The sequence below is a fragment of the Garra rufa genome, chromosome 9, assembly GCF_049309525.1.
Source record: "Garra rufa chromosome 9, GarRuf1.0, whole genome shotgun sequence".
Lineage (NCBI taxonomy): Eukaryota > Metazoa > Chordata > Actinopteri > Cypriniformes > Cyprinidae > Garra > Garra rufa.
In genome coordinates this window covers 11,024,699-11,049,003 of record NC_133369.1, presented here as the reverse complement: position 1 = coordinate 11,049,003, position 24,305 = coordinate 11,024,699, and the positions used below count along the sequence as shown (strand labels likewise).

The 24,305-nt window shown below is 37.2% G+C and overlaps 2 protein-coding genes across 2 annotated transcripts in view; both read right to left on the bottom strand.

Annotated features, from left to right (window-relative positions):
* Window positions 1-14,521, bottom strand: part of washc5 (WASH complex subunit 5) — a 25,395-nt gene extending 10,874 nt beyond the window's left edge. Inside the window, exons 1-14 of the mRNA XM_073847751.1 lie at window positions 14,494-14,521; window positions 13,947-14,202; window positions 13,709-13,854; window positions 12,748-12,832; window positions 12,569-12,669; window positions 12,223-12,415; window positions 11,104-11,256; window positions 10,905-11,018; window positions 10,640-10,811; window positions 1,064-1,191; window positions 608-737; window positions 408-520; window positions 162-328; window positions 6-76 (exon numbers count right to left, since the gene is read on the bottom strand). Coding sequence (XP_073703852.1) covers window positions 6-76; window positions 162-328; window positions 408-520; window positions 608-737; window positions 1,064-1,191; window positions 10,640-10,811; window positions 10,905-11,018; window positions 11,104-11,256; window positions 12,223-12,415; window positions 12,569-12,669; window positions 12,748-12,832; window positions 13,709-13,854; window positions 13,947-14,132 — 1,759 coding nt within the window. The 5' untranslated portion in view covers window positions 14,133-14,202; window positions 14,494-14,521. The remainder of the gene's footprint in view (window positions 1-5; window positions 77-161; window positions 329-407; window positions 521-607; window positions 738-1,063; window positions 1,192-10,639; window positions 10,812-10,904; window positions 11,019-11,103; window positions 11,257-12,222; window positions 12,416-12,568; window positions 12,670-12,747; window positions 12,833-13,708; window positions 13,855-13,946; window positions 14,203-14,493) is intronic.
* Window positions 14,522-17,754: 3,233 nt separating this feature from the next.
* Window positions 17,755-24,074, bottom strand: LOC141342928 (zinc fingers and homeoboxes protein 1-like). The gene is made up of 3 exons (XM_073847508.1): window positions 23,802-24,074; window positions 21,894-22,158; window positions 17,755-21,000 (listed from the first exon to the last, which is right to left on the bottom strand). Exons 2-3 carry the CDS (start codon window positions 22,051-22,053, stop codon window positions 18,671-18,673), a joined length of 2,490 nt encoding a protein of 829 aa, XP_073703609.1. The 5' UTR covers window positions 22,054-22,158; window positions 23,802-24,074; the 3' UTR covers window positions 17,755-18,670.
* Between the last annotated feature and the right edge of the window lie 231 nt (window positions 24,075-24,305).

Sequence of the window (24,305 nt, the reverse complement as noted above, 5' to 3'; positions counted from 1 at the left end):
CTTCAGAAAAGTGGCTCTGAGTTTGGTTACCATCGAGGGGTTTGCTCTAATACTCTCTTGCATTATTGATGTGAAGCTGTGAGAAACATATTTGGATTAGGAACTAAATTAGCTGACAATTTTGATGAGAAATGAAGAAGAGGTCAATGTAGCACCATCACCTGTCAACGATCTGCCAGGCGTAGGACAAATCTCCCACTATCTGCATTGTGATGAGCACTTCCTCTTTGATATTGATGGTGCGGATCATCTGATGGAGGAACTTGCGTGTGTCTGCCAGGAACTGACACACCTGAAGGTTGGACTCCAGCTGGTGAAACTCTTGGACCTTACCAGAGAAACAAACTCAAGTGAAATCACCGCAGAGTGACGTCACGGTCACAGCATACGTTCAGATTTGTCAGTACCTCCACAAGAGCCTGAATGAGCTGCACAGTCTTCCTGCCAGCAGCGGTCGAGTCTTCATAATTCAGGGATTCGATCTGTTTGGAGATCTCTCTGAACCAAGCCTGAAGATTCTCTGAACAAACAATAGGAATGCATTAACACTGACAATAATGTCCAGAGTTTGCCTCTTGCATGTTGTGAGACCTTAAAAGCATTTTACCATTTTTCTCCACCCTGGTGAGAGGTTTGACCCCAGAAAACACCTCGGCCAGCTCCATCATTCTCTCTGATCCCTCTTTCTTATAGCTCTCCCACTTCAGTTGCTTCTCTGCCAACATCTGCTTGAACATCTGGGAACCACACAAACCAAGAGAAATTAAAACAAATTACAGTACCTTTCAAATGTCTGTTATGACAAAATAAAAACATAGTAAATCAGTAATATTGTAAAATATTATTGCAATCTAAAATAAATGTATTTTCATATATTATAAAATTTTATTAATTGCTATGATGCAAAGCTGAGTTTTCAGCATCATTACCCCAGTCTTCAGTGTCATATGATCCTTCAGAAATAATTCCAATATGCTATCACTATTTAAACATTTATTAGTATTACTAGCAGTAGAAGTATTTAAAAGTAATTTAAAAAATGATTATATTTTTTTATTTTTACCTCTTTGAGTATGAACTCAAACTGGGCTGTATCCAGCAGCAGCTGAAACAGAATTTTGGGATTGTATTTGGAGTCGTTGATGACTTGATCTTTGATCTGTCGCAGTCTCTTGTTGTTCGGATCATAAGCTTTAACAAAAAAGCATTGTAAAGCATTATAGAGCAGCAAACCATTTTAATTCACACTCTCAATAAATGTCATTTTTATTTAAGAACCAGAAATCTGATGGTCTTGGTAAACCAGGATTTGATTTCTACACCTGAAAAAGTCATGCAAACTTATACAATCAAATAGACGTCTAACCATAGCCCAAGAATAGACTAGACATCAGTTAGACGACTATTGAACGACTACATGTATACGTCTAATAGACAGTGAATATGGGTTTAGGCTAAAACAAGACTGAATTTGGGCTGTCAGTGAAAATTTAATAGACGTCAAACCATAGCCCAAGAATAGACTAGACATCAGTTAGACCATTATTGAACGACTACATGTATACGTCTAATAGACAGTGAATATGGGTCTAGACTAAAACAAGACTGAATTTGGGCCGTCAATGAAAATTTAATAGACGTCTAACCATAGACGTCTATTAAATAGACGTCTAATAGACGTCTAACCATAGCCCAAGAATAGACTAGACATCAGTTAGACGACTATTGAACGACTACATGTATACGTCTAATAGACAGTGAATATGGGTCTAGACTAAAACAAGACTGAATTTGGGCCGTCAATGAAAATTTAATAGACGTCTAACCATAGCCTAAGAATAGACTAGACATCAGTTAGACGACTACATGTATACGTCTAATAGACAGTGAATATGGGTCTAGACTAAAACAAGACTGAATTTGGGCCGTCAATGAAAATTTAATAGACGTCTAACCATAGACGTCTATTAAATAGACGTCTAATAGACGTCTAACCATAGCCCAAGAATAGACTAGACATCAGTTAGACGACTATTGAACGACTACATGTATACGTCTAATAGACAGTGAATATGGGTCTAGACTAAAACAAGACTGAATTTGGGCCGTCAATGAAAATTTAATAGACGTCTAACCATAGCCTAAGAATAGACTAGACATCAGTTAGACGACTACATGTATACGTCTAATAGACAGTGAATATGGGTCTAGGCTAAAACAAGACTGAATTTGGGCCGTCAATGAAAATTTAATAGACGTCTAACCATAGACGTCTATTAAATAGACGTCTAATAGACGTCTAACCATAGCCCAAGAATAGACTAGACATCTGTTAGACGACTATTGAACGACTACATGTATACGTCTAATAGACAGTGAATATGGGTCTAGACTAAAACAAGACTGAATTTGGGCTGCCAGTGGAAATTTAATAGACGTCTAACCATAGCCCAAGAATAGACTAGACATCAGTTAGACGACTATTGAACGACTACATATATACGTCTAATAGTCAGTGAATATGGGTCTAGACTAAAACAAGACTGAATTTGGGCCGTCAATGAAAATTTAATAGACGTCTAACCATAGACGTCTATTAAATAGACGTCTAACCATAGCCCAAGAATAGACTAGACATCAGTTAGACGACTATTGAACGACTACATGTATACGTCTAATAGACAGTGAATATGGGTCTAGGCTAAAACAAGACTGAATTTGGGCCGTCAATGAAAATTTAATAGACGTCTAACCATAGCCCAAGAATAGACTAGACATCAGTTAGACGACTACATGTATACGTCTAATAGACAGTGAATATGGGTCTAGGCTAAAACAAGACTGAATTTGGGCCGTCAATGAAAATTTAATAGACGTCTAACCATAGACGTCTATTAAATAGACGTCTAATAGACGTCTAACCATAGCCCAAGAATAGACTAGACATCAGTTAGACGACTACATGTATAAAATTTAATAGACGTCTAACCATAGCCCAAGAATAGACTAGACATCAGTTAGACGACTACATGTATAAAATTTAATAGACGTCTAACCATAGACGTCTATTAAATAGACGTCTAATAGACGTCTAACCATAGCCCAAGAATAGACTAGACATCAGTTAGACGACTATTGAACGACTACATATATACGTCTAATAGTCAGTGAATATGGGTCTAGACTAAAACAAGACTGAATTTGGGCCGTCAATGAAAATTTAATAGACGTCTAACCATAGACGTCTATTAAATAGACGTCTAATAGACGTCTAACCATAGCCCAAGAATAGACTAGACATCAGTTAGACGACTACATGTATAAAATTTAATAGACGTCTAACCATAGACGTCTATTAAATAGACGTCTAATAGACGTCTAACCATAGCCCAAGAATAGACTAGACATCAGTTAGACGACTATTGAACGACTACATGTATACGTCTAATAGACAGTGAATATGGGTCTAGACTAAAACAAGACTGAATTTGGGCTGCCAGTGGAAATTTAATAGACGTCTAACCATAGCCCAAGAATAGACTAGACATCAGTTAGACGACTATTGAACGACTACATATATACGTCTAATAGTCAGTGAATATGGGTCTAGACTAAAACAAGACTGAATTTGGGCCGTCAATGAAAATTTAATAGACGTCTAACCATAGACGTCTATTAAATAGACGTCTAATAGACGTCTAACCATAGCCCAAGAATAGACTAGACATCAGTTAGACGACTACATGTATAAAATTTAATAGACGTCTAACCATAGACGTCTATTAAATAGACGTCTAATAGACGTCTAACCATAGCCCAAGAATAGACTAGACATCAGTTAGACGACTATTGAACGACTACATGTATACGTCTAATAGACAGTGAATATGGGTCTAGACTAAAACAAGACTGAATTTGGGCTGTCAGTGAAAATTTAATAGACGTCTAACCATAGCCCAAGAATAGACTAGACATCAGTTAGACGACTATTGAACGACTACATGTATACGTCTAATAGACAGTGAATATGGGTCTAGACTAAAACAAGACTGAATTTGGGCTGCCAGTGGAAATTTAATAGACGTCTAACCATAGCCCAAGAATAGACTAGACATCAGTTAGACGACTATTGAACGACTACATATATACGTCTAATAGACAGTGAATATGGGTCTAGGCTAAAACAAGACTGAATTTGGGCCGTCAATGAAAATTTAATAGACGTCTAACCATAGCCCAAGAATAGACTAGACATCAGTTAGACGACTACATGTATAAAATTTAATAGACGTCTAACTAGGGCTGGGCGATATGGCTGAAAACTATATCACGATATCAGTGTTTCATATCGGTCAATATCGATAATTATTGATATTTTTTATGACCCATTTAAAATAAGGACTAGGAGAAAAATATATTGCATTCAAACATTTTTATTTTAAACTTAACCTTCCTCATCATAATCCCCTCATTTATTAAGACAGAAATGTCAACAACCATGGAAAACTCAAATAATTAAAATGTAAACATAAGTCTAAAGTCACACTATACACTTAATTCTCTCTTAATCCTCAATTCAAACCCCATTCATTGTCAATGAAGTGAATGGTCAAGCTAATGTATGGCCCAGAAGTACAGCTTGACCACAGGTCAGAGTTTGTTGCAAAGTACTTGGCTGATAATATTTATTGCTGCACAGATTGCTGGTTTCCAGAAGCCAACGTTACTTCTTTCCCGGTACTTTAGCCCAGTGGTTCTCAATCCTAGTCCTGGGGGACCCCTGCTCTGCAAATTTTGCATGTCTCCCTTATTTAACACACCTGTTGAGATCATCAGCTCATAAGGGGAGAGATACATAAACTGAACTAACGAGCTGATGATTTCATTCAGGTTGATTAAATATGGGAGACATGCAAAATATGTAGAGCAGGGGTCCCCCAGGACAAGGATTGAGAACCACTGCTTTAGCCTACTTTGTGTAATAATGAAAACATTTATTTCAGTGAAAAAATAAGTCCAAAATTTTTAACATTTTGAACAATAGGGCCCTATAATCTTTTGCTTTTTTCAGAAATTCTTGTTTTAATTTTTCTGATAATCAAATGAAAGCAAATCACTGATTTATTTTTAAAAATAAAAATAAACGGAGCTTTACTGTTAAAATTAATACATAGAAGAAAAATTATATTCAGTTAAAAAAAGGTTTAATAATAATAATAGTATTTTTATCATATATATTGTTTTATGTAAATTATTTAAATGTGAACATATAAACACCTACATTATACTGTAAAAAGTAATACAAGACTAATATTGTTCTGTTACATGTTAAACCGTACTTTTATTTTGACAGGTTGCCGTGAAGTTTCAGTGTGTAATACAGTATGAATGATGCTAGTTTCACTAATGAAACGGTAAAATTGACAAAAAGTGACACTCACAGCAGCTTTGGAGATGTATTTATATTGGAGTTTGTCTGTTCATGTGAGATGCAAAGGCCAAAAATTAGCGGGAGCGTCACGTGTGCAGTATGCGTGTAGTGAAAATAAAACGCGTCTCCTCCATTCATACATATAGAGGCAAACGGAACATACAGGATTCTTATTGAAACGGTCTTTTTGCATTTCAGTTTTCACAGACACTAGTCCATATCACGATCTGAATTAATTAACGGACCAACTTTTGATTTATTGGTCCAAAAATCGACGAATTCCGCGGCATTCCGCCCTATAGTAAAGTCCGTTTTTATGAATGGAGTCCGCGATCCCGTCTGTGCGGAGACGTTGTAAACGCGCGATCATGTACAGACAAATCACATGCCGTCGTGTAAAAAAGATAAATAACATAAGGCTATTTAGTTTGTTTAATACAACAACAAGGGCCCGTTCTGTAGAAAAGATAACCTTAACTTCTATTGTGATCTGGCGCTATATAGAAAATAAAATTAACTGGACGTTAAAGGGGGGCTGGGCGGGCCGACGAAGAATACAAAATATCGAACGTTTTATCGAACACATTTTTTATTGATATCGATCTCTTGTCTATCGCGATATATATCGTTATCGTTTTATCGCCCAGCCCTACGTCTAACCATAGACGTCTATTAAATAGACATACACGTCTAACCATAGCCCAAGAATAGACTAGACATCAGTTAGACGACTACATGTATAAAATTTAATAGACGTCTAACCATAGCCCAAGAATAGACTAGACATCAGTTAGACCATTATTGAACGACTACATGTATACATCTAATAGACAGTGAATATGGGTCTAGACTAAAACAAGACTGAATTTGGGCTGTCAGTGAAAATTTAATACACGTCTAACCATAGCCCAAGAATAGACTAGACATCAGTTAGACGACTATTGAACGACTACATGTATACGTCTAATAGACAGTGAATATGGGTCTAGACTAAAACAAGACTGAATTTGGGCTGTCAGTGAAAATTTAATACACGTCTAACCATAGCCCAAGAATAGACTAGACATCAGTTAGACGACTATTGAACGACTACATGTATACGTCTAATAGACAGTGAATATGGGTCTAGACTAAAACAAGACTGAATTTGGGCTGTCAGTGAAAATTTAATACACGTCTAACCATAGCCCAAGAATAGACTAGACATCAGTTAGACCATTATTGAACGACTACATGTATACGTCTAATAGACAGTGAATATGGGTCTAGACTAAAACAAGACTGAATTTGGGCTGCCAGTGGAAATTTAATAGACGTCTAACCATAGCCCAAGAATAGACTAGACATCAGTTAGACGACTATTGAACGACTACATGTATAAGTCTAATAGACAGTGAATATGGGTCTAGACTAAAACAAGACTGAATTTGGACTGTCAGTGAAAATTTAATAGACGTCTAACTAAAGCCCAAAAATAGACTAGACATCAGTTAGACCATTATTGAACGACTACATGTATACGTCAAATAGACAGTGAATATGGGTCTAGACTAAAACAAGACTGAATTTGGGCTGTCAGTGAAAATTTAATAGACATCTAACCATAGCCCAAGAATAGACTAGACATCAGTTAGACGACTATTGAACGACTACATGTATACGTCTAATAGACAGTGAATAGGGGTCTAGACTAAAACAAGACTGAATTTGGGCTGTCAGTGAAAATTTAATAGACGTCTAACCATAGCCCAAGAATAGACTAGACATCAGTTAGACGACATTTGAACGACTACATATATACGTCTAATAGACAGTGAATATGGGTCTAGACTAAAACAAGACTGAATTTGGGCTGTCAGTGGAAATTTAATAGACGTCTAACCATAGCCCAAGAATAGACTAGACATCAGTTAGACGACTATTGAACGACTACATGTATACGTCTAATAGACAGTGAATAGGGGTCTAGACTAAAACAAGACTGAATTTGGGCTGTCAGTGAAAATTTAATAGACGTCTAACCATAGCCCAAGAATAGACTAGACATCAGTTAGACGACTATTGAACGACTACATATATACGTCTAATAGACAGTGAATATGGGTCTAGACTAAAACAAGACTGAATTTGGGCTGTCAGTGGAAATTCAGTGTTTCCCCTACCATTATCTTAGGGGGGCGCCCCGCCCCCCCAACGGCACCCCCCGCCCCCCTTGAATGTCAAGTTCATTTTATTTTTGATATAGCGTCAGATCACAATAGAAGTCATTAAGGTTATCTTTCCTATAGAACAGGGCTATACATTGTTCTTTTATTAAACAAACTAAATTGCCTTGTGTTATTTATCTTATTTACACGAAGGCATGTCATTTCTGTCTTTACATGATCGCGTGTTTACAATGTCTCATCTGCGAAAACACAGACGGGATCGCGGACTCCATTCATAAAAACCGAATCTACTATAGCGCGAAATGCCACGTAAATTCGTCGATTTTTGGATTAATAAATCAAAAGTTGGTCTGTTACTTCATTCAAATCGCGATATGGACTAGTGTCTGTGAAAACTGAAATGCAAAAAGACCGTTTCAATATGAATCCTGCATGCTCCGTTTGCCTCTGTATGTATGAATGGTGGAGACGCGCTTTTACTACACGCATATACTGAAGCACACGTGACGCTCCCGCTAATTTTGGGCATTTGCATCTCGCATGAACAGATAAACTCAATATCCAAAGCTGCTGTGAGTGTCACTTTTACCGTTTCATTTGAGAAAACTAGCATCATAACATGCTGTACACACACAGAAACTTCAAGGCAACCTGTCAAAATAAAAGTAACATGTAACAGAACATTAGTCTTGTATTACTTTTGTACAGTATAATGTAGTTGTTTATATATTCCTATTTAAATAATTGACATGAAACAATATATATGATAAAAATAAATATAACAAGATTAACCACTTAATTGTAGAAAAAATACTACAATTATTATTTAAATGTTAAATTATTATTATTTATTGATTTTAACAGTAAACCTCTGTTTGTTTGCCAAAAATTAAAAGGGTTTATTTTTCATTTGATTAAAAATAAATAAATGTTTATACTTTTAATTTGATTATGAAAAAAAATAATACACACAAGAATTAAAAAAAAAAAAAAGCAAAAGTTGGTAGAGCCCTATTGTTCAAAATGTTAAAATAGAGAGTTTTGGACTTATTTTTCCACTGAATAAGTCTATAATAATGTTTTCGTTATTTCACAAAGTAGGGTAAAGTACCGGGAAAAAAAAAAGTAACGTTGGCTACCGGCCCCCAACCCCCTAAGCCCCCCCCCCCCCCCCCAACACTGGAAACCTAGGGGAAACACTGAAATTTAATAGACGTCTAACCATAGCCCAAGAATAGACTAGACATCAGTTAGACGACTATTGAACGACTACATGTATACGTCTAATAGACAGTGAATATGGGTCTAGACTAAAACAAGACTGAATTTGGGCTGTCAGTGGAAATTTAATAGACGTCTAACCATAGCCCAAGAATAGACTAGACATCAGTTAGACGACTATTGAACGACTACATATATACGTCTAATAGACAGTGAATATGGGTCTAGACCAGGGCTGCTCAACCCTGCTCCTGGTGATCTACCTACCTGCAGACTTTTGTTCCAGCCCTGCTCCAACACAGCTGTCTGTAATTATCAAGTGCTACTTAAGAGGTTAATTAGCTGGTTCAGGTGTATTTGTTTAGGGTTGGAGCTGAACTCTGTAGGATAGTAGATCTCCAGGAACAGGGTTGAGCAGCCCTGGTCTAGACTGAAACAAGACTGAATTTGGGTGTCATAGTCATGTCATGTATTTGGTTTCTCCCATTGTCTCCCCCCCGTTAATCTGTCTGCTTTGGTTTAGTCCTTGTTATCTGTATCACCTGTCTCTGTAATTAGTCACCCTTCATAAGCCTGTCTTTGAGTTGAGTTTACTGTCGGTCTTTGCTTGATGTTTTACGTTTGGTGTGTGGAGATTCTTCGTGTTCCTGATCTGTCAGTTCCTTGGATTATATTAAAAGACTTTGTGTTTGTTAAATCGTGTATCGTCTCGTTTCATCCAGATAAGAAGTCTTGTAATATTTTTTATAACAAATATAATGTTGTGGTTGTGCCAAGTTATAAAATACTTCATCAGGTAGAAATTGCTATTGTTAATATTAATCCATTCATTTATGGAAATGTTTTGTTATTTTAATTAATATTTTAAAATATATATTTTTTATTATTTTTTATTAATAATGTATGAATTATGGAAGCCCAATTCTGCCACTGAATTTTTTTTTTTTTTAATATTATTGTGACTTTTTATCTCACAATTCTGCAATTGCGAGTGCATATCACACAATTCTAAGAAATAATGTAAGAATTGTGAGTTTATTTCATGCAATTCTCAGAAAAAAAGTTACAACTGTGACTCGCAATTCTGGCTTCATAACCTGCAATTGCGAGTTTATATCACAAAATTATAAGAAATAAAACCAGAACTGTGAGATATAAACTTCAAGTTATGAAGTCAGAATTGCGAGTCACAATTGTAACTTTTTTTCTGAGAATTCTGTGAAATAAACTCACAATTCTGATTTTATTTCTCCGATTTTTGTGATATAAACTCGCAACTGCGAGTTATAAAGTCAGAGAGACTGACAATTTTTTTTACTTTTGTTTTTAGATTTGCATGAAATAAACTAGTAATTCTGAGAAATAAACTCGCAATTCTGAGATATAGTCATAATTTATAGGAGTTTATAGAAATTCTCGCAATTGCAAGTTATAAAGTCAGATATATACTCACAAATCTGACTTTTTCCCACAGAATTGTGTGATATAAACTCACAACTGAGAAAAAAGTCAGAATTGTAATTCTGTATCACAATTCTGAAAAAAAGTCAGAATTGTGAGATAAAAAGTCGCAATTACCTTTTTTTTTTTTTTTTTGTCAGTGGCGGACAACAGGCTTCCATAATAAATACATGAATATTTTTATTATTATATTTATAAGAACTTTGTATAATGTATTATTATATATATATTTTGATAATATATTGACACACCTAGTTTCTGTGCACAGAACTTTCAAATGAGTAGCTTTGTTATTACAGCAGAAGTACAGAAGTACAGAAGTGAGAGAACTGCTGATTACTGCTCCATGAAATCTCACCGGACTCTGCAGTGTGCAGCATCAGCCAGCGGATGGCGACGTTACAGTCACGGAGACAGTTGAGCAGTTTGGGAATGTTGTCCAGGACGATTTCTTCTCTCAGGAATCCCTCCTTCAATAACTGCTGCACCTGCGGCCGCAAACTCTCCATACTGGCAGCGTATCGACCAGCCTGAAAAGAGACAACCATGACAAAGTGTGAGCCCAGAGTGACACTGGTTTAGATCGAATGTGTGTTAAATGTGAACAGCTCAGGTGATTGTACCTGTTCTTTGATGTTGGCTGTTTCCAGTGTGTAGTTCAGGGCAGTTTTAGCAGCTTTATATGGTTCCCAAGCCTCCACCAAATTTACAGTGATCCCCATGTATATGCTTATAACCTGAAGATACAAGGTGGATATCGAAATAGAAATGCATCAAGAAAATCACATCTTCAGATTGACATGATTAATAAAGTCTTCTCACCCAGTTGTCAGGAAAGTATTTGTCTACGATCTCTCTCATCTTGGCCTGTTGTGTGTGCAGGATGGAGGGGGTGAAATATAAGCAGACACACAGCATAGCAGCCTGCGTTGCCAGCGCTGTACTGCGGTGCTCTGGCAGAGGATACGCAGATACCTGCAACAAAACAGATGAAACATTTACATAACAAGAAGCATGATTAAACATGAGTTATCCATCTAAATGAGGGGTTTTCATAAGTTTAGTGCCAAAGACCCCCGAATATTATAAATGTAAATAAATGTGAGGAAGCATTTTCACAAGTATAAAAACAAATCTAAAAAAAATATAATTTCTATCCACCTTATTTTTTCTAAAGAGAAGCCATGGCTATTTGTACATTTTAGGGGTCTATCGTTATTCTTCTCCTTATTTCCCTATAGCTGTTATTGAAGTATTCCCCATCAGATATAAATATGAAATTCTGAGAAATTAAGTCAGAATTGTTAGTTTACATCAATTCTCACAACTGCGTCAGTATCGCAACATATAAATGTACAATTCTGCCTTTTTTCTCACAATTGTGTGATATAAACTCATAATTGCAAGTTATAAAGTCCAATAAAGTCCAGAATTGCTAGTTTAATCCTGACTTTATTTCTCAAAGTTGCGAGTTTTTTGCATTTTATCTGTCAATATAATTAAAAATTTAGCCATTATTAAACTTATTTTATTATTATTTGTTTTTTTTCTGTCAATAGAATAAAATATTTTAGCATCATCAAACTAATTTTACTATTCATATTCATTTTTATTTATGTTTTAAAGAATATTTTCTCTGAATTTTCCCAATTAGGTTTATTTTTTAGCATTTTATCTGTCAATATAATTAAAAATGTGGCCATTAATAAACTTATTTTATTATTATTACTATTATTATTTGGTTTTTTTTTCCACACTATTTTCTGAACCTTTCTGATTTTTATTTTTTTTCCTGTCTATAGAATAAAATATTTTAGCATCATCAAACTAATTTTACTATTAATATTAATTTTTATATATGTTTTAACACTATTTTTCTCTGAACTTTCCAGAGTACCCCCTAACATGCCATTGCAAAACCAAATCACATTACTGTTTTACCTGGTTGTAAATGTCATCAGAGCGGAGGCGGCCGATCACCATACTGAGGAAGGTGGGGCTGATGGGAACTCTCTGGAAGTAGCTCTCAGGGTAGTTTGGTGGTCGTTTGGCCCCCGGGTGGCTAGAGTATCCCGTACTACGCAAGAGTTTGCAGATGTCGTCCAGATTAGAGTCCCCAGAAGAGCGAGCAGCACTGTGGGGGGAAGATGAAAAATATTGTTTAATGCATTTATTCAGTAGCACATTGATGTGTTGATCTATTTATTAAGATGTTTCACCTCATCTGAGCTGCTTGTGAGCTGTGAGCCAATCAGATGAGGAAAAAATATATAAAAGACAGTCTTACCTGTATCTGTAGTAGGACACCAGCATCCTTTCTCTCACCTCCCCCTCCATCTTCTGATCAATGACCAGCAACATGACTCCATACAGGTACAGAGCCTCACACTGAGAGAAATCACATGCATTAACTATTTACCCTATGAACCCGTATTTATATTTAGTGAAGCGGAAATGAGACTTTACCAGGAGCTGTTTCCCATCTTCATTCAATAAAACAGTTTCTAGAGTTTGCTGAATGTAGACCCCTTCATTGAGATCATCCAAGTACCTTTAGAAAAAACAATTATTTTTTTAAATTCAATAAATAAATGTAATATTTGATTTAGGTAGGCAAATTACCTTAGATCTTTGTGACAGCAAAGCAAAACAGAAAAAGTACACTACCAGTCAAAAGATTTTTAATGTTTTTTTTGTTTTTTTTTTTAAAGAAGTCTCTTTTGCTTACCAAGCTTGCATTTATTTGATCCAAAATACAGAAAAAAGGTAATATTGTGATATCTTTTTACTATTTACAATAACTGTTTTGTATTTGGATAATTTTAAATTTTAATTTATTCCTGTTATTTTAAAGCTGAATTTTTAGCATCTAGTCACATATTTCAGAAATCAAAAAAACATATTATTATTATGTTGAAAACAGCTGAGTGGGCTTTTTCAGGATTCTTTGATGAATAGAAAGTTCAGAAGAACATTTATCTGAAATAGAAATCTTTTGTAACATAAATGTCTTTATCATCACTTTACGTCATCACTGATCTTTCTCTTCATATTCATCAAAGAATTCTGAAAAAATTTACTCAGTTTTAAATATTGATGATAATAACAATAAAATGTGTCTTGAACAGCAAATCTGCATATTAGAAAGATTTCTAAAGGATAATGTGACACTGAAGACTTAAGAGTAATGATGCTGAAAATGTAGCTTTGATCACAGGTATAAATTACATATTAAATAGTAAAATATTTCACAGTATTACTGTTTTTGCTGTATTGCAAATCAAACAAATGCAGGCTTTTCTTACAGAAAAGAAAACACTGTTCAAAAACTTTTGACAGGTAGTGTAAACATTTAACTAATTGCTCCAGTAAAACTAATGGAGCTGTCATCAAGTCACAAATGCAGACATTTCAGATAAACACACACCTTATCAAGTCTACGACATATTTATGGACACTCTCAAAAGCCAGATAGAACCGTGTCAATATCTCTATGTTATTTTCACGAAACTCCTCATCCAAATCCTGCAGCTCCGGCTTTGCTTCCAGTTTACTCTCATAATACTCCGGACCCTAGAAAACATAGATTCATATTGAAACCACTTGCTTACTGTTAAACCATCTAATCATCTTAGCAAAACCATTAAAGATGGCAAGTAGAGTACCTTAAAGTAGCTGAAATCACAGATTATGTCTCCATACTTCTGCTGGTCGCTCTTGTCTTTGAGTCTGAAAACTGCAGGAATAAATTCTGACAATCTGAGTAACTCTGCTATGATGGCATTTCCTCTGGACACAATCCTCAGGATGGCCTGACCACAAAGGTTGTTCTCTGCCAGAAAATCCACCATGATGAGGAAGAAAACAGCAGATCTGCTCTCTGATCAAAGATTCATTCAGTCTCCTCAGTGATGGCCAGATCTGATGATATTCAATAAAAAACATTACTCTTGCATACTACATCATGTAATCATCATTACAGATGTACATACAGTCATTTTACACTACTCTGGCTTCAAATTATTTATTTCCATAATATTATTTCAAAAACAACCTACTGCTCAACATTAATCAAACCGCGGTCAAACGCTCTGAATGCAGCAGATACGCTTCACTATGAATGAAGCGAAACTCTATAATAGTCAAAACCACATATAAAATAGGTTTATTTGATAATATTTTGTTTGTTGAATTTAGATTCTAGTCACTCACCCTCTGCAGCACAGCTCAGACACTTCCTGTTTACAAATCACGTGAGTGTCACGAGGAGAGCTCATTGGTCGCTCCGCCCAGCGCTTAGCCTAAATGGCTACGTACTGCTCAACTGCTTCAAAATAAAAGACTCACAGTTTAGCCCCGGGTATTAAGACTTGTATGGCTTAATATAACGTATATGATGTCTCTAATTAGAAAACCAACAAAATACTTACATTCTTTAAAAAAATACACATCGTTTTATACATATTTTGGACTATCACTATTATTTTGATGACGTCAAATGGTTGCAGTTGGTAAGCTACTAGCAGTAACTGTTGCTATTTTTATCGCAACACAACTCTAAAAAATAAAATACTGATATGATGCCACGTTGTGCAGCTTTTGGTTGTAATTTTCAGTTGAAGAGCAACAAGAGACACAATGGGATTGGGAAAGGTCTGCGAGCCAGGACTCAAAAAAGGGACGCCCGAAGCACAACAGCGCTGCTGTAGTGTTACATGTCGATGTGCGGCTCAAGAGGCTAGCAATGCTGCACGTCGGTTTTTGAAGTTAACTGGGAGGTGAATACGGTTCACAACAATAAAATAAAAGTCTATATCTGGGTTTCTCAACTCTGGCCCTCGAGGTCCACTTTCCTGCAGAGTTTAGCTTCAACCCTAATCAAACACAGCTGAAGAAGCTAATCAAGGTCTTCAGGATCACTAGAAAGTTACAGGCAGGTGAGTTTGATCAAGGTTGGAGCTAAACTCTGCAGGAAAGTGGACCTCGAGGGCCAGAGTTGAAAACCCCTGGTCTATATAATGGCACCTTTCTCATTTTTTCTTGTTGTTATGGAAATGACAGGTGTAGCTACTCGCTTGTCATTGGTCAGCTCTCAAAAAAGCGCTTGACAGGGCATTTTCTTCAGAAAAGTTCAACTTTTTTTAACTTGAAAAGACCCTCTGAGCTGCAGAAAAAGACGCTGCAGTGGCGTTTAAAAAAGCGCTCAGGACTTTTTTGAAAACACGGTTTACTCCATAGGATTATAATGTAAAACAGACGTTGGCAGTTTGAAAAAAGATGCCAAGTGTGAACGCGCCCTAAGTCTTCACTGCTTTTCTAGATAAAAAGAGGATTAAATAATGGGAAGATGCCTGTGAACGAATAAATCTTCCTAAATACTTCCGTCTTTCTTCTCTCCTTTAGCCCTGATGCATTTGAGGCTTTTAGTAGACCACAGCTACTGAAAGAGCTTACAAATGGCAGAGACAAGAAATGCTAGATGCCAACCTGGCAGGATGTAAATATGCTGATGCTTGTCATGATGCCACAGCCACTGAAGGAGTTTCTCATTGAGGATTTCACTTTCTATCCAGGGCATTTAGACTCCTTCTGGGGGAAATGGTAAGGCATTTGGTTTATAAGCCTACACTTATATGCACTGCCACCTGTAAACTCTTTCAATAGCTGTGGTCAGTATTTAATTTAATTTGATTCCGAGGTGTTGTGGTAAAAATAGCAACAGGTTGCGGCAGTAGCTCACCTAGTGCAACCATTTGACGTCATCGAAATAGTGGCGCCCCTATAGTCCAAAATATGTATAAAACGATGTGGATTTGTTAATGTAAATCTTTCATGGGTTTTCTATTGCATATTTCAGTAAGAGACATAATTTACATTATATTAAGCCACAAAAGTCTTAATACCCATGGTTCTCTTTAAAGATGCCTGTCTGATTGAATTTTTAGGATCTAATAGGTGCTGTTACCAAATTGTATTTAAGTATTGTAATTGAGAAACATTGAATACCTTTTTATTTTTATAAATTCAAACCGACTGCTAGCTAATGCATTAACAAGTCCACTTCCAAAATGTCATTATCATCACATAAAATATAGACTATATATATTTAAATCCCATGAATACACATTAGTTACACATAAGTATGCAAAAGTGCCTTTGTCTAAAGAATCACTCATGCAATAACACTAAATTATAATACTAAATTATTGTAATTTTTGTTACTACTTATAAAATGTAACAATATACCAAAATGTTTCATGTCATTCTCCCAGTATATTTTATAATCTATTATATTATTAATAAGATTTGAGTGAAAAGAATGTGATGCCAAAAGTATACTTAAAGACCAACTTTGAGGAGAAAAAGACCAGCAAACAGCATTTATTTTTTTTCCTCCAAATTTATTGTGTTGTCCTCAAACAAGTAGAAAATATATATATATTTAGTCTAAATCAAGCAAAAGCCTATTAAAACAGTTCAATTAAATTAAAAAGCATTGCACAAGGCCTATGGCTCTGGGAAATAAAGCTTTTGCCACCAAAGCGGCGTCTACAGATTTTAAGGCTCGTCATAAGTTTCAAAACACAATCCATGATGGTTCCAGATCTGTATTGTTATTATTATTGGTGCATGTAAAAAGCTGTGTTCTTCAGAGCCTAGAAACAGACAGTCTAAGCTGAATCTGAGCATTTTAGAAACACTGTAGTTAAACGCTATTAGTGACAGCTGAAGGAAGCACAACATATAACTGTGGTTTGATTCTAAACTAAAATGCATTTGAAGCAAGGTCCCAGTAAGGCTCTCAAACTCTAAAAATGTGAAAGGATCAGTTGTTAACAGTGGAGAGGACACATTTTGCTAAGTTTAAATGTGCTATTTTGTTCAAACAGTACTTACCATGTTCACAGAGGCACCTTTGACCTCTTGCCTATAATACACTACATTTTCCAAGAAAAATGCTAAGGGTTGCAAGCAAGTCAAATGAATTTTCACCAAAAAAAGTAAGAAATTCAAAACAAAAATACAACACAGAGCTCTTAAAAATCTGTAAAATATCAGTCTCAAATCACACAAGAATAATTAGAATGATCGCCATACAAGCAACCCACTCGTGTAGAGCTGAAATTTAACATCACTATAAATACAAACTTATAAAAGGTTTCAAACTACTGGTTGAGCATAAAGGTATATGTACAAACCGGACACTTTTTTCCTCCATCATTCGACTAAATGTGAGATACATGCTGATATAATGAAGACGGTGAATGTCTTACGCAGGGGCGATTTTAAAAGTACCGGTCATAGTGCTGTTTTCATGCACAAATATTATAAAAAGACAACCTGAAATTAAACCCACACTGTAATTATTCATCAATAGTTCATGTTTCATTTAGTCCTATAAAAGCAAGGTTGTAATGGAAACTAGAAACACATATTCCTCAAAAGAGAAAGAAATTCCGCAGCAGTCATAGAGATGAAAAAACATAACACTTTATGATTAGGGCAAATACGCATTATGTTTTCTTAATATGATCCATTAAAATGTGCCTGCAGGCTTATGAACTGTGTGTAGAGGAGAAATTTGAGGAAGATGAACAGACAGCAAACAACCAAAAAAACAGAAATTCCCCATGTTCCCATTGAATTTGAGAAAATACTTGAAAACTGTTCAGCTGAAAAACTGCAAAATAGTCACATCACCTGTTTATTACAACCACTGACATTTCCACAAAACTGAGTATTAGCTGATTATTTGAAAACAACCCCCTTTATGGCAGTCAGTGGGACTGCAGGAACACCTACAACTTCCTGTTGGGATGTACTGTGCAGTATATCAGATGCTAAAACACTGGGAATGAGAGATAAAACACTTTCGTGTCACTGAATTTGCAAACTCGTTTTGAAATGTTTGGTCTCGCCCTAGACAAATAAGGTGGCTGGTTGCGTTTTTTTTAAGTCGACAAGTTGACAAAGTGCCTCATGCGTCCAATTGACAATGTATTCATGCATATTCCCTTAATTAGCTATCGTGTCCATTATTAAGGGAACTGTAACATTCAATACTATACCTTTGGCACTAAGTGTTCTCCATTTGACTCCAAATGAAAAAAGCCCATTTAAAAGACCCTTTGCATGTACAAGGGTTTAAGGTGCATGATCAATTCTGGTAGACACAAGTTCAGATTGTATGCATTGTTAATATTATTCAAGGGATCTCGAGTTATCGCTGTTAATGTGCATGATTTCTCAAGGCTTGTCAAACCTTATGTAAAACTACGTAGAATATAAGCAGAATTGGTGCAGTGGTACAGGGCATGTGGTCGAGACCCAACACAGTCACGGTTTTTCTCCAAGGGCCATTGCTCAGAATAAAGCCAATTTGGGAAGATCACTGACCCTCGGATACGGACAATGTTTTACGGATGCTCTGCGGAGGCTCCCAGGCATCACTATCATCAGTGTCGTCCTCATCCTCATCACCATCTTCTTCTCCCAAAGCAGGTCCTTGCTCCTCAACCACCGTCTCGTTTTCACCCTGTGACTCGTCCTCTTCTTCATCTTGGTCTTCATTTCCCGTTTTATCTTCAAATGGATTGGTACCCATTTCCTCCTTCCGATGAATTTCCGCAAACCACTCTCTAACCTGCTCGTAGCTCATGTTAGACTTGGCGACAAGCTCGTCCAAGTCCTGTTCGTTTAGAAACTTGTGCTTCAAGTAGTACTCCTTCAGAATATCCCGTCCAGACTTGAACCTGATGGGTAAATTCTTCTCCGACTCTGTGTGCTTCTTCACTTTCCTGCTGCGGGTTCTTCCCCAACCGCGATTTCGAATCCTCCGCTTTCTATTCTTGTTGCCATTCGTTCCACCAACATTTCCACTCTGATAGTAAAAATACCACTTCAAGTTGCCGTTCTTCCAGGCATAGCGGGTGTCGCCAAACCAGTTGACGATATAGGAACGAGGCAGTCCGCTTTCCTCCGCCAGCTGGTCGTATTCTTCCGTCGAGGGCCACTGAGTGCGAACAAACGCAGTCTTCAAAACATGAAGCTGCTCGGGAGTTTTCTTAGTAACCTTTTCTTTACTCAGCCTCTTTCCTCCTGGAGGAGTTTGGCTCCCTTTCTTCTGTGACGTTTCGCCATCTGCTTTCGAGTCTGAGGAATCAGGCACAGGGGTTTTTCGTTTTTCTGTGAACCAGGCGTCGATCTCACGTCTGGTAAGTTTAGTTTCGGATCTCAGCCGGCTGAGCTCTTCGTCAGTTGGTGTGTCACATTTCTGAAAGCTTTCCTCCAGGACCACCAACTGCTCCGGTGTCTTTTCTTTAAACTTCTGCAGGGTAAAGTCTGGGAAGGGGTTCCAGGTCTTGGCACGAGTCTCTTTTTCTTTGACGGGCGATGGCGTCGGAGACTGTGGCGTTTCGTCACTAGAGTCGATAACAATGGTGGCACTGCTGCTACCCCTAGGATTGTCGTTTGCGATGAAGGCGTGGCTGTTCTTAGAATTGCGCTGGTTGTATCGGGTATCACTGAACCACTTTTTAATCTCACCTTTGGTAAGATTAGTCAACTTCATTAGCCTAGCTATCTCAGCATCACTGGCAAACTGATTTTTCAGATAGCTGGCTTTCAACTCAGCCAGCTGTTCCTTGGATTTCTTAGGCCGCAGGCCAAAGTGATCTGCACTTAGTGCAGAGTTCTCCTGAGGAGTCAGTGATGGGGGTTGAACGGTAGTAGCTCTTTTAGTTTCACTGAGCGCCGGGCTTGTTTGATTAGTTGCGATCTTAGGTGTCTGGCTTTGATTGGGCATTCCTGCTACCGTCAGGGTTATTGGGGTGGTAACTGGGAGGCTGTTGGCCGTGCCAACTTGTGTCAGAACCAGACCTGGCTGCCCCACAATTTGGCAAGTCTGAAGAATAGACTGCAACCCATTAGTGGCAGAAAGGTGATGGGCTGGGATGACTGTGATGGTTTGGGGAACTGTGTGCACTGTGCCATTAAATTGCTTCCTCCTGGCTTCCTCAACTTCTTCTGGAGTCCAGCTGACACCATGCTTCAAACGCTGAGCTGAAAACCAGATCTTTATCTGCTCCTCACTGAATTTCGTCTGTGCTGCAAGTCCCATGATTTCAGACACTGATGGGTAGGGGAACTTCTTGTAGGTGTTGACCAGCACTGCATTGGAGTCCATCGCAGCATTATACGTGGGAATACTACTCACTGGTATTAGAAGCTGAGTTTGAGCGCTCTGCTGAGCCTGCAAGGCAGAAAGCACCTGGGCTAAGCCAGCTGGAAGAACCGTCGCAGGGTTCATAACCAGCTTCTTCTGATCTGCTACCACAGGGTTTGAAATGTTGACAAGAACGCTAGGCTTCACAGACTCAGTCAGTAACGGGCTCATGAGTTCTGGTGCCATGGAAGTGCCCATCACTGACGCTTCCAGCGGCTCCAGTTCCATCTCACTTTCAGTTACTGCCTCGCTTTCACTCGTGCCTTTCAGAGACACGGCTATTCTCTTGGGTTCAGACTTGGTTTTCATTTTCATTATAGGAGTCTTGCTTAGAGGGATTCCAGTAACTGAGGGGTCATCACTATCCTCCATCTCTGTCTGCACGAAACCACCCTCAGCAGTCAGATCAGAGATGGGCTGCTCTAGTGATGTTTGACCTGAGCGTTTTCCTGAAGAGCGACAATCCTCACTCTGGAAATGGATCCCCTCATATTCTGTAGGAAGAATAAGAGGATTATTTTAATTAGAATCAGTATTGTGCATCAGCGCCTGATAAATTAAAAAGTGCATGACTTTTGACTTAAAGGGGACCTGTTATGCAAAAATCAGAAAGTTTGAACATAGATGTGTGACCGCAGTGTGTAAAAAAAACAACCAGCTAATAAAGCATAAAAATCCACCCACTAATTAAATCCTGCTCATTTGCAACGATCTCTGCCCTGTTATCATAGACACAGCCCTGAGTGAGAAGCAGTAGTCCGTCATTACTGTTTTCTTGCTGTAGCTGCTGGAGATATACAATATCAGCGCCAAAGAGGCATTACAAGTGTTGAGTTTTGGGATGCACCAGTGAACATAGAAGTCTCCATAGACTCCCTCAATCTGAGCTGCTGAGGACATTTCTTTTTCGAAGGAAATGTCCCAGGAAAAAATGGTAAAATCCCCTATATGTTTAGGTGTCAAAACCAACGCTTCATGTGCGATTGACAGCTCCAGCTTCTGACATTTTCAGTGTGTGAGATTGTTTTGTTTTTGCTGGCTCTTGAATCTCCACTCTCTTATGAAAAGGGGGCACCAGCTTGCATTTAATTTGCATTTAAAGGGGCAAACACAAAAACGGCACATTTCGGCTCAAACCTTAAAAAGTGTCAATTTAAACAAGCTATAAAAAAACCAAAACGATCTGTCAGGTGTTTTGAGCTAAAACTTTACATACACACTCTGGGGACATTAGAGACTTATTTTACATCTTGTAAAAAGGTGTAAAAGATTTTAATTTTGCAGTATCTGAACTTTTAATATGAGCAACATAAAAATGACTTGTCATGTTGCACTTGGTAAGGACACGGCACTATTCCAAACAATTGCCTTTAGAAGTGAACTTCACCTGTCTCTGTTTCCATGGGAACCACTGCTCCCTCTGTAGGACCGTCTGCCATGCTCTCGGCTCCTTCATTCCCTTCCAGGGCCTCCATATCAGGATCTTGCTCTACGACATCTGACGGAAGCACCATGCAGGGGGTTGTGGACTTCCTTCTGCTCGACATTGTGCTTGTGATTGTGAAAAAGGAAATATAAGCTGGCCAGAACCTTCAGGAGGCTGAATTTACATGTTAAACGTTAGTCCCATTCCAAGATTTGAGCTCAACATCCTGAAACACACAGAGAAACAAAAACACACACATCAGATAGTGGTTATAATGTAAACACAGGACAGTTGACTTGTAATTATAAACATTCACTGATGCATTCATATACACACATGATCAAATTACCACGCAAGTGCAATATCTTCTGCTGCATTCCACTATTAAAGCCAATTATTTGGAATTTAATGCTAATCTAACACCACAGAATCCAGGTATCACTATACAGTAAGGATGTATATGGTAACAGCAGATTAAAAGTCAGTTAATGAGACATTTTAATCTGTTATTTACCATTTGACATATTTATCTATAGCCGTATACACTGTAGTGACCTATAGCTGTCAGATATTGTGTTCAAAAAACTGCTTCAAATACACTAAAGATGAAATAAAAAAATGCCAGTAACAACCAAATATGAAACCACAATTACAGATAATTATTTAAAACTTATTGTAACATGTTTATTGTGCATTAAATTGTATAAAGTTACTGTTTTATGTGGTGTAATATATACATTACCAGTATAACAGTAAGATTTGTAATGTTTTTTAAAGTCTCTTCTGCTCACCAAGCCTGTATTTATTTGATCCAAAGTACAGCAAAAACAGTCCAATTTTGAAATATTTTACTATTTAAAATAACTTTTCTATTTGAATATATTTTCAAATGTAATTTATTCCTGTGATTTCAAAGCTGAATTTTGAATTTTTAGCATCATTACAGTCACACGATCCTTCAGAAATCATTCTATTATTCTGATTTGCTATTATTATTATGTTGAAAACAGCCGAGTAGAATTTTTTCAGGTTTCTTTGTTGAAAAGAATGTTTAGAAGAACAGTATTTATCTGAAATAAAAAATCTTTGGTAACATTATAAATGTCTTTACCATCACTTTTGATAATGTATAATGTTACAAAAGCTTCTTATTTCAGATAAATGCTGATCTTTGAATCTTTTTATTAATCAAAAAATCCTGAAAAAATGTACTCAAATGTTTGAAATATTAATCATAATAATGAAAAATCTTTCTTGACAACACAAACAGCACATTTTTAACTTTAAATGTTGTGTGTTTACATTAACTGCTGCATTATGAACTAAAATTAACTGAAAATAAACTATTAAAACTAATATATATATATATATATATATATATATATATATATATATATATATAACTATTGTTAATATATCTGGTCCTTTTGTGTCACTATATAATAGGCGTCACCATTAGACAATAGTTCAGTTGCAGACTGAGAAATGTCAGATGTGAGTTTAGATGCATTTTGAGTAACGTTATTCCCTCACAAACACGGTGGCTCTTCCATGGTACACTTGGATGGTAAAACCGTGGTAAGAAATGACAATATTCAAGAACTTAAGCGTTATATTTTAATCATGGTATTTACTGAACTACCTTAGAGTACCATGGTAATGGTACACAAATTTCAGCACCACAGTATGTACTATGGTATTTCCAGATACCATCATTGCTATAACATACTGTATATGCATGGTACCCCAAGGTTGTTCAGAAAATTACTACGGTATTACCATGTTACAAAGTATAAAAACAACACAACACCACGGTAGTTTCCGGTACTTTTTGTTAGTGAGACGCTTCAGGGATGCGATGGAACTCACCGGCCGCGGGGTTCAGTATCAAATCGCGGCTGTGGGTGCGAGTATCCTCCGGTTCAGCAGCAGGAAGAGCGGAGGCGAGACGGACCGAGACCCGCCGCACGTAGAGGGGGAAAACCCTGGATGGACCGGACAGATGCCACGCCGATCGGATGTTTCGCTCCCTGATGTCTCTATTACTCTCTTATTTAGCAGGGCACACCGCGCTGGTGTTTTATGTGTCTCTCAGTAAACACAATAATCATCTGCGCTCATTTTAATGGCAGTTTTTAATGATCATCAGGCGTCACTGCTGTCAGTGTTATACGTCGTGACATCATCGCCAGGCGACTCCCCGCCGTCACGTAAAATCGGCGTTAAAACAATATGTTTGGGGGCTGATTCAATCAAGGCACTCACACAGGACTTTGTATGGGCGCAATGCACACACTCGTGGACTTTAAAATTGTATATGAAACTAGAAACCAGAGCATTGACTATAGAAACGTACAACCTCCAAACTATGAA